Below are 10,929 nucleotides of genomic sequence, written 5' to 3'. Positions count from 1 at the left end.
TAAACTAATAAAATTTTAAATTATATTTTTATTAAGAATTTATTTATTTATTTTCTATAATTTTATTTGTACTTGAATTAATCGATATAAATATCCAGATAATACCCACTATTCGAAGATGGAATTTAAATAAAATACTCGAGAAAAAATAAAATAAAGACTGAAAAATATTATTCTTAAACTTATTTTTTAAGCATAGAAATAAATAAATAAGCCCCACCATTAGTGTGCCATCTCACCGACTTTTTAATAATTCAATTATTACATGCACCTTTAAAATAAAAGGGTCCACTCTGGGGTAGCGTAGGCTTAACGCTGGCCGGGCCAGAGAGAGAGAGAGAGAGAATTATTCTGCCCCATTTGCCCAAAAAAGCCAATTCCCATTCTTCTTTCTCTCTCATCTCTAATTCATAATAAATTACAAAGACCATATATATTATTATGAGTTTATCAAAAAGTAGAACAAAATGTTATTGAGAACACTTTTGTGGGAAGCCACGACCAGACGTGCTTTGAAATCCTAGCCAACAGCTTGTTGCCAAGCCGACCAGCCGCCTCAGAGGCTTCTACGTGGCATGCATCCATTGGTTGGACGCTCACTCACACCGCCATTTACGTGTGCCGACATGTACTGTATGTCCTCCAGCTGGAGCGCCACCGAATAAAAGGGGCTGTGATTTTCATTCACAGGTAGCCTCATACCGGAGGGGACTCTCTCTCTCTAAATTCTCTCGTCCTCGAATCTCGCTCGATCGAGCTCTCCACTCCAAGCTATAAGTCCAGCCGAAATGGTAAGTCTGCGTCCCCTTCTCTTTTCTAGGGTTTCGATTCCCTGTCAGTACATTCGACACGACTATCATTGCGTGCACGATGATTTTGGTGTTGATCTGCGATTGATCTAGTCGGCAAGGCTGTTTTTCGCCTGAATTTTGAGTGATGGATGTGTATTTACAGCCGATCGCTGCGTTCTTCTCAAATTTATCCCTGTTGCTAGCTTCCAGATCCGGTTTGCTTTCGATTTGACATTGAGCATTTGAATTTTGACCCGATGTATCTTCTCTTTGGCGTTTTCACACGCTGTTGATTTTTCGACTTGATTTGTGCTTGCTTAAGTTGGATCTGTAGACGATCATCAACTGGTTGGCTTTGAACTGAAATTTAATTTGAGTTTCTTTAAAGTTATTTGTCTAAAATTCTCTAGTTAATTTGTGGTCCCTATTTCTGTTTCATTCGGATTTTAGGCTTCTCTTGAGCAATTTTATTTGCAGAGATGAATAAGTGACGGATTTTCTATGCTATTCCACTGTAGCCATTAGTTGTTCGGAAATGTAATTTCAGGATGCAAAATTCGGTTAGAAATAGTCGATTGGGTTCAGTGATGTTTTCCCGGCCCAATACATAACATGCTTGGTAACTAAGAGCATTTGAATTGATTTTGTCATGGATCTGGTTTAGCAAGAAGCTGCAGATCTTATCAAATTACACTGCCAAGAATCAGAATGAATTTTTCTCATTTGTGCCTAACGTTGAAAATGTGATATAATGAAAGAGCAAATTATGTATTCTTCAGGGGTACCATTCGGCGTAGAAGTGTGAGTAGTCCAAATCTATTTCGTTATCATATTACTGATTAGAGGTTTTGGTGGTTCTTTTGCTAATGCAAACACATGATGAGATTTAGTCGCATGTAGTTTGCTTTTATTTTTCTTGTTGATCAAATTTTGAGCATAATGGAGAATTTGATTGTCCTTGTCCTTCGTGTTCTAGGAACTCTAATCTTGCATTAATCTAAAGTTTTTTCTTTTTTTCGGCTAAGGATCTAAAGCTTGTTTTTAGTATGCAACTTTAAATTTCTTTTTATTGTGAAAGGGGAAAAGGATGTCTACTTTTCAAATGTTTCTAATATTACGTTTGGTTATTTATGTGAAAGCTAGTTAATATTTTTTGTCCATATTACAGGCCAACGCTGCATCTGGGATGGCTGTGCACGATGACTGCAAATTAAGGTTTCTGGAGCTGAAGGCAAAAAGAACTTACCGTTTCATAGTTTTCAAGATTGAGGAGAAGCAGAAGCAAGTTGTTGTGGAAAAGGTTGGTGAACCAACCCAAAGCTACGAGGACTTCGCTGCTAGTCTTCCTGCTGATGAATGTCGCTACGCGGTCTATGATTTTGACTTTGTGACACCGGAGAATTGCCAGAAAAGCAGAATTTTCTTTATAGCATGGTATAAGTCATGATTGCTACCCCCCCTCTGGTTGCCCAATAAATAATCTATCATTCTTCCTCATTTCATCTAATTGATTTTTGTTCTATTGAAGGTCACCTGATACATCAAGAGTGAGAAGCAAAATGATTTATGCTAGCTCTAAGGACAGGTTCAAGAGAGAACTTGATGGAATTCAAGTAGAGTTGCAGGCAACTGATCCAACTGAGATGTGTCTTGATGTCATTAGAAGCCGGGCGACCTGAATATGAATTATAAGCGTTGCAATGGAGAGCTCCTCCATACGGTCTTCCTTACTTGAGAGCGGGACATCTATAGTTTATGGGATGGTGAACTTGGCTAGACGTGGTATTGGTACAAGTGTCACCATGGTGCCGTATTTATTTGAACAGCATTTGTGGTTTGCAGTATATTATGTTGATTTGTTATTCGTAGAACTCGTTGTTGCCTCACTTGTAGAGCCCATCTACAAGCTAAATATGTAACAGTTTGTTGGGGTAGCTTGTCACCTTTGATCCGGTTTAAAGATTTAAAAGGATAACTGACCCCTGTTGTTTTCCTTTTTATGTGTTAAAACGGCATGCTTTTTGGCCTTCCCTGATGATGATTAATTGGTTTGCTATTGAGAAATTTATGACATTTTGCGGAAACAGCTTCACGTTCTTGCTCTTCTTCCTGCCACTCTTTCCATTTCTTTTCTAGTTTCAGATGAAAGTTTGTATTTCTGGTCCATTCTAGATGTTTGAAGTAGGTGTAGTTATTAATGCTCTGCTTTCGATCATTTCTTGTGAATGGATGTTGGCTGCACGGTCAATGTTAAGCTAGTAGCCCACGTATAGCATAGTTAGCTATTAAAGCTTGGTGAAGTTGGCGTTGCTCCTATTAGTATTTGGTAGCTTATTGTTGGCAGTTTTACTTGGTAATCAGTGCGACATGGAGATTGGAGCCTAGCATAAATGATCCTTTCTGCATAAGAGAGAGACGATGGGGGGCCTGAAACAGGTATGATAACCCAAATTGTTTCGAGCTGCCCTCGGTGCTGATTCATAGTACTTGAATCTTGTTCATATAAATACTACTATGCATTCTGTGTACTTGATTCTTGTTCTAATGTTCTTCATTTTTCTTTTCCATGTATTATAAATCAAAGATTGATGTTCTACGTCTAGTCTTCATCCATCTTTTCCACAATGGTGATTTTGAGATCTTTGTTCTTTCATATTTCTCGTGGAAGGAATCATGAATTAGCTGTAAAAAGAAACCATTTACATTTGTCTTTGTTCTCTCTTAGTATGAAGGGACTAAGGGCACTTTGTTTGGAACCATCATTAATCCCTTGGTTGAATTCGGCTTCATGTGGTTTCATTCATGCAGGAATACAGTGATAGAGTTGAATAAGACTCAAACTCACTAACAATTTCTGGTTTTTAAGATGATATGTTTAACTAAACTCCGTATTCTCATATCTTCCTCTCTTATCTCTCCCTTTCCTTTTTTTGTTTTAGCTGGATCTTATTTCTTCCTTTCCACCCCTTTGCAAATATGTTAGAACATCCTGTATATGTCAGAGTGAAAACGTGTACATCTTTTATATTTTGAGACACTGAATTTACAAAATATTTTGTAGTAAAGTATCTTTTCATACATGTGTTCAAGCTTAATGTACATATTTGTGAAATTAATTTTAAGTTGGTTTATGAATGAGAAGTTAAGGTACTGACAACTAAGAATACATGGTTAGACATGAGACTTACATTTAAATGAATTAGAGGTCATGAGTTGAAGTGTTGTAGTACTTATAAAACTTGGATATTTGTCTCTTATGCTTATAGTTTAAAAATATAAAAGAATAATGTTGTCACTTTATGATTTATCAAAAAATTATTTACAATAACATAAATGATTCTCACTTTTAATATAGAGAGGCCAAAGTTTGAGTGATATTCATTTTACATAATCTCTTAGTACAATGCTCCTTTAATTCTTTTACTAAAATAAAAATATACGCTGGTAAAAATTATTTTTTAGATATGAAAATATTATTTAGATATTTAAATTTAATATTTATATGATATTTCATATATCTTGTATTATGTATTTTATAACATAATATATAAAATATTTGTTGATTTGTGTTATTCAAAATTGCTTAAATGATATCTCATTTATATTTTGATTTATCAAATCTAATTGCATAATTTTTATATGAAATTGTTGGGCTTCATTTGTTATTCATTTGATTTGAATTTAAATATTATTTATATATATTCTGTTGATATGTAAATCATGTGGGCCATTGGTTTTGTGTGGGCCGATATTAGATTTGGGCCGAGCCCAAGTCCATATTCATTTATGTGTTGCATTTGTTGCTGACCCAGCCCGTTCACCAATCTATTTTGGTGCTACTATATAAGGGCAATATGATGACCTAATCTCCAGAATGTTCTTATTATCTCTCTTGCTCTCTCTTTGAAACCTTAATAGGCGTCTCTTGAAACAAGACACATCTTGTGAATCCTCCTCTCTCGTTTGATCGATACGCTATTTCTATGGTAAGATCTGTGGGTAAGTAAGCATTGCTTGTAATCTCTATGTTGTTTTAAGTGCTTGAGGCGTGAGAGATTGATATACTGAAAATAACAGATCTTAGACCTTGATCTTGAGATCGGTCTGAACAAATTTATGTTTGTTCTTGTTTCGGATTCTATTTTTCAATTGTTGTTTTTGCAATACTGTTTTTCTTTCTTTTGAGATCTTGTAATTGGTTGTAACTTTAAGAAATTAGTGAATTAACTAAAGGCGTAGTCTTTGCCGTGAGTAGGATCTATTGATCCGAACATGTATCTCGATGTGTCGCTGGTTTGTATGTGTGAGTTGTGGTTGTATTTTTTGTTTTTGTATTTTGTTGATTGCGCTTAATCTGTATTTGACCAAGAAATATGTTACTTCTAAAACCTACAATATTAATATAAAAAATTAATAAAAATATCAAATTTAAATATTTAAATAACATTTTGCATACACAAATATTGCTCCCAATGCAAACTTGCGTAAACCATAAGGGAAAAAGCTAACAAAAGGGAAACTCTATCGGCAACTCGAAAAATTACTCTTCATAATCTATGTCCCATCAAATTTTTTAATAATTTTAAATTACTTATTTTACCCCCACAACCAACTCTCTCATCCGATCACATCTCATCGCCGACCATCATCTCGCATTTCTTTTTCTGTCCTGCATCATATTCACACATACACACACAAACACATACATATAAATATATATACATGCAACCATGCAACCAACACACACACACATATATATACACACAGAGCATGGCCGCGGCCATACAACCACCAACACACACACACACACATATATATACACATAGCATGGTCGCAGCCATGCAACTCAGCACGCGCACACACATATATATACACACACTCACACATACCTATATACATTTATATACACACACACACACAAAAGCATGGCCACGGCCATGGCAACTGCTACCATGAAAACTTTCGCACCTCGCAGTGCGAGGGTTTCAGCAACCCCCGCACCATGAGGTGCGGGGATTTCTCAAACCTCCGACGACCACCAGCCTCCGTCTCGCCTCTCTCTTTCTCTCCCGCACACACAAACATATACATACATATATATATACACATGCGGCCACCATGGCCGACCCCCACACACACTCTCTCTCTTTCTCTCTCTCTATATATATAAACACACACACACACATGCGGCCGCCATGGCCGACTCACACACACACATATACACTTTCTCTTTCTCTCTATACACACACACGCACCTCACAGTGCGGAGGTTTGAGAAATCCCCACACCTCGCAGTACAGGAGTTGCTGAAAACCCCGCACTGCGAGGTGCAAAGATTTTCATGGCCGCGACTATGCTTTTGTGTGTGTGAGTGTGAATATATATATATGTGTGTGTGTGTGGGGTTGCATGGTCGCGACCATGTTGTGAGTATATATATGTGTGTGTTGGTGGTTGCATTGGCACGGCTGCCATGGCCGCAATTATGTTTTGTGTGTATATATATATGTGTGTGCTGGTTGCATGGTCGTGTGTATATATATTTATATGTATGTGTTTGTGTGTATATGATATAAGAGAGAAAAAAAGATATGAGATGATGGTTGATGATTAGAGGTGATCAGAGGAGAGGGTTGACTTGGCTGTGGGGATAAAATATATAATTTAAAGTTAGTAAAAATTTTGATGGGAAGTGAGTTGTGAAGTGAGTTGCGAAGAGTAACTTTTCAGTTTTCGATAGAATTTCCCTTACAAAAATATCGAAGCCTGTCATTGGACCCACCGTGGTAATAATTACATAAATAGATGCCAGGATGACCCAAGCCTCCCCCATGCTCTCCGTTGTCTTATCCTCGGGCCTTGGCAAAGAGAGTGGAGAGAGCCTAGTTTCTGGAGAAAATTTCAAGTTTCAAGCGTAAAATCATCTCCTTTTGTAGCTGTTTTGATACATCTTCTCGGTGGGTTGATCCAATCTTTCTGTCTGCTTTTGTCCGTGATAGTCAATGCAAGTTAAGTAGCACGCCACATGTTCGATGAATTGTCGCAATGGCTTTCTCTTCTTGCTTAAAGTGCCACGACTGGACTCTGCCTTGTACTGCAAAGCACCCACCTCTTTCTCTCCCTTCAAATTCCTCGAAATTCGTCCTCTTCACACCCACTCGGCGTTATGGCAAATTCACGCAAATCTCAGCCTCCACTTCTCCTTCTGTCTCCGCTCTCCCGCCAGACTTCACCCAAAAGCAGCTCATCGACACGCTCCGCCGCCAGAAGGACGAAACCTTGGCGCTTAGCCTCTTCGATTGGGCCTCAAAGCAGCCTAACTTCACTCCCACTTTGTCAGTGTACGAGGAAATTCTTCGGAAGCTTGGGAACGTTGGATCCTTTGATTCAATGTGGCAAGTCTTGGAGGATATGAAGGCCGCACAGTGCGAGGCCACAGAAGGTACTTTCTTGATTTTAGTTGAGAGTTATGCAAAATTTGATTTATTTGACGAGGCTATAGGCGTTCTTGAGTTGATGGACCAAGAATTTGGATTGAGACCGGGCAGGTTTACTTATAACTTTCTGCTGAACGTTCTTGTGGATGGAAACAAGTTGAAAATGGTGGAAAGTGTGCATTCTATGATGTTTAGCAGGGGTGTTAAGCCGGACGTTTCGACGTTTAACATCTTGATAAAGGCTTTATGTAAAGCTCATCAAATTAGGCCTGCCATTCTGCTGATGGAAGATATGCCCAACTACGGTTTGGCACCAGATGAGAAGACTTTCACAACCATAATGCAAAGTTACATTGAGGAAGGGAATCTGGATGCTGCATTGAGAATCAGAGAGCAAATGGTGGCGGCTGAATGTGCGTCTACCAATATAACGAATAATGTTTTGATTCATGGGTATTGCAAAGAGGGTAGAATTGAGGAAGCTTTGAATTTTGTTCAAGAGATGTCGCTTGAGGGATTTCGTCCCGATCAGTTTACCTACAACACTTTGGTTAATGGGTTCTGCAAAGCTGGACATGTTAGGCATGCTCTAGAGATTTTGGATTTAATGCTTCAGGAGGGGTTTGATCCAGATATCTTTACTTATAACACTTTAATATCTGGACTTTGTAAATCGGGTGAAATTGAAGAGGCCATGGAAGTTCTCAATCAGATGCTTTCAAGGGATTGTTCCCCAAATACTGTAACATATAACACTCTGATTAGCACCTTGTGCAAGGAGAACCAAGTGGAAAAGGCCACTGAATTTGCACGTTTCCTCTCAAGTAAGGGAATTTTACCTGACGTCTGTACGTTTAATTCTCTGATACAAGGTCTCTGCTTAACCAGGAACCACAAAATTGCAATGGAGTTGTTCAAAGAGATGAAACATAAAGGCTGCCAGCCTGATGAGTTTACTTATAACATGCTAATTGACAGCCTTTGCTCCAGGGGGAGACTGGACCAAGCTTTAGGCCTGCTGAAAGAAATGGAATCGAGTGGTTGTGCTCGAAGTGTAATAACGTATAATACTCTGATTGATGGGTTATGCAAGAACAAAAAAGTTGAAGAAGCAGAGGAGATTTTTGATCAGATGGAACTCCTAGGTGTGTCAAGGAATTTGGTGACATATAACTCCCTCATTGATGGCCTATGTAAAAACAAGAGGGTAGAGGAAGCCGCCCAACTTACGGATCAGATGATAATGGAAGGATTGAAACCCGATAAGTTCACCTATAACTCCCTGCTTTCACACTTCTGCAGAGCAGGTGATATAAAGAAGGCAGCAGATATTGTCCAAACCATGAGCTCAAATGGGTGCGAACCAGATGTCGTCACCTATGGGACCCTGATACAGGGACTGTGCAAAGCAGGTAGAATCGAGGTTGCGAGCAGGCTCCTCAGAAGCATCCAGATGAAAGGAATGGCTTTGGCTCCACAGGCTTATAATCCTGTGGTTCAAGCACTCTTTAGGAGGAGGCGAACGAAAGAAGCAATGAGACTCTTCAGAGAAATGGAAGAGAAGGGCGATCCCCCTGATGCCATATCGTACAAAATTGCCTTTCGCGGGCTTTGTTCTGGTGGAGGACCCATCGGAGAGGCTGTTGATTTCGCAGTCGAGATGACCGAGAGAGGATTCATACCCGAATTCTCTTCATTCTCCATGCTGGCCGAAGGGCTTTGCGCTTTGTCCATGGAGGACACCCTTGTTAAGCTTGTCCATAGGATCATGAAGATAGCCAACCTATCGGACAGTGAGGTGTCCATGATAAGGGGCTTCCTCAAAATCGGTAGATTTCAAGATGCACTGGCCACTCTTGGCAGTAACTTGAATAGAGGAAGACCCTGGAGGGCTTATTGATTGTTCATGACATGGGAATCTTGCAGAAGAGAGAAAGGGTGCCTTTCTTGGAATTCCTTGACTCCTCGGAATGTTCTTCTTCAATATGGCTGCCCTTCTTCCTTCCATCAAAGGAATGTTGGATGCTTCATCTTGTACTGCTGCACTGTTATAATATCTGAACCATGCATTCATCTGCCAACAAACATCCATGTTGAAGGATTCTCCTGACATTTGAATCTTGATTACTTCTTCCAGACTGTTCAATTACTTGTCTATTTACTTGGGGCTTAGCCCATGTTCGGGGGAATTGTCAATTTTTAGTTCTCTAGATTTAGTTTCTTATTTTTTGTTAAAAGAAATAAAAAATGAGCATATTGTTTAACAAGACATTGTTTTTTTTAATGTATTTTTTATTAGATTATCCAAGTTTGTTAAGTTTATAGGTTGGTTTAGGTCTAACTAAACTAACCCGTTTAACGTCTTTAATGATGAACAAATTAGTAAGGGTTGTTAGAGTATTAATGTGAATATAATTGAAAACGGAAACAAGTTCATTGTTCCACTTGTGTGTGTGTGTGTTTTTTTTAAGGTAGTATTTATTAATTAAGAAATTGATTGAAAAAAGTGAGACATGAAAAGTATTTTAAACAAAAGTGATTTTCATTGTATTTGTTAAATATATCTAATGACTCTTAAAAAAGAAATCACATGATTTTTTATTTGAGTTTTTTCAGATATATTTATCTTTCTATTCCTTTGGATAAATTTATTTTAGTTTTTACAGATAAAAAAAAATGATGCATATATTCTCTAATACATTTTAAAAAATTTAACAAACAGTTTGATAAAAATCTTGAAATACTTCTCACCTTTATTTTGACCATTTCATATCTTGATTCAAAAAACATTTTAATCTTATCTTATTTGTTTTAACAAATGATATCTAAAGAAAAAATATATTCAAAAAGCAATTCTTTGTTTATGTTTCACTTGGTTAAACACACCAATAATTATTGAACTTTATATTATATTACTACTTGGTCATTAAACTTTAAAATGTTACTCGTTACTCATTCATCTTTTAAAATCGTTTTCCATTTGTCACTCATTGACTCTCTATTAGTTGGGTTAACGGTTATTTATATGTGTTAAACAAAAAACACACGTGAGTTGATGTGAGCTGATTCTGCATTAACTGCGAATCATAATCTGTCATGTGTACTACACCAATCCCCACCAAACCACCTCCTCCTCCCTTCCCTCTTATTCTCTTCTTAGCATAAGAAAATGAGAGGAACAGTAGCGATGGGGAAGATCCACCATTCTACTATTTCTCTTAGATCGACCCTATTTGCTGCTTGATTTTGCCTCCATCAAAACTATCTCCTCTTTCCTCCCTCATCTCTCTCCCATATTTGGTTTCGTTGGTGCTAGTAGACTCATCGTTGCACCTGCCACTGCAAAATCAGGTAGCTAAAAGGGCCCCGATCCGAGTAGGTGAGAGAGAAATAAAGAGTAAGCGAAAGACCGAACTAGAGGCAGGGGCGAGAGGAGGAGATGCCAGTGGGGGGAGGAAACATCGGCGACAGAGGAAATGGAAGGGGTGATAGCGACTGGGGGAGGGAGATAAGAGATGGAAGAGGGAGGGAATATGAGGTGGGTTTGGTGGGGATTGAGATAGTACACATGACAGATTATGATTGATACTTAATGCACAATTAGATCACGTCAGCGTCACGTGTGTTTTTCATTTGACACGTGTACATAACTGTTGATCCAACTAATAGAGAGTTAACAAATGACAGGTGATAAACGATTT

At 38.2% G+C, this 10,929-nt stretch overlaps 2 protein-coding genes across 2 annotated transcripts; both read left to right on the top strand.

Moving 5' to 3' along the window:
- Window positions 1-626: 626 nt before the first annotated feature.
- LOC127791055 (actin-depolymerizing factor 1) lies at window positions 627-2,784 on the top strand. The gene is made up of 3 exons (XM_052320791.1): window positions 627-791; window positions 1,960-2,225; window positions 2,320-2,784. Exons 1-3 carry the CDS (start codon window positions 789-791, stop codon window positions 2,468-2,470), a joined length of 420 nt encoding a protein of 139 aa, XP_052176751.1. The 5' UTR covers window positions 627-788; the 3' UTR covers window positions 2,471-2,784.
- A 3,822-nt stretch (window positions 2,785-6,606) lies between these two features.
- Window positions 6,607-9,635, top strand: LOC127791197 (pentatricopeptide repeat-containing protein At3g53700, chloroplastic). The gene has a single exon (XM_052321038.1). The coding sequence runs from the start codon at window positions 6,837-6,839 to the stop codon at window positions 9,126-9,128; it is 2,292 nt and encodes a 763-aa protein (XP_052176998.1). The 5' UTR covers window positions 6,607-6,836; the 3' UTR covers window positions 9,129-9,635.
- The last annotated feature ends 1,294 nt before the right edge of the window (window positions 9,636-10,929 follow it).

This window comes from Diospyros lotus, chromosome 14 (assembly GCF_014633365.1).
Source record: "Diospyros lotus cultivar Yz01 chromosome 14, ASM1463336v1, whole genome shotgun sequence".
Classification (NCBI taxonomy): Eukaryota; Viridiplantae; Streptophyta; class Magnoliopsida; order Ericales; family Ebenaceae; genus Diospyros; species Diospyros lotus.
The sequence above is the reverse complement of the archived record's forward strand: the minus strand, read 5'-3'. Positions and strand labels throughout refer to the sequence as shown.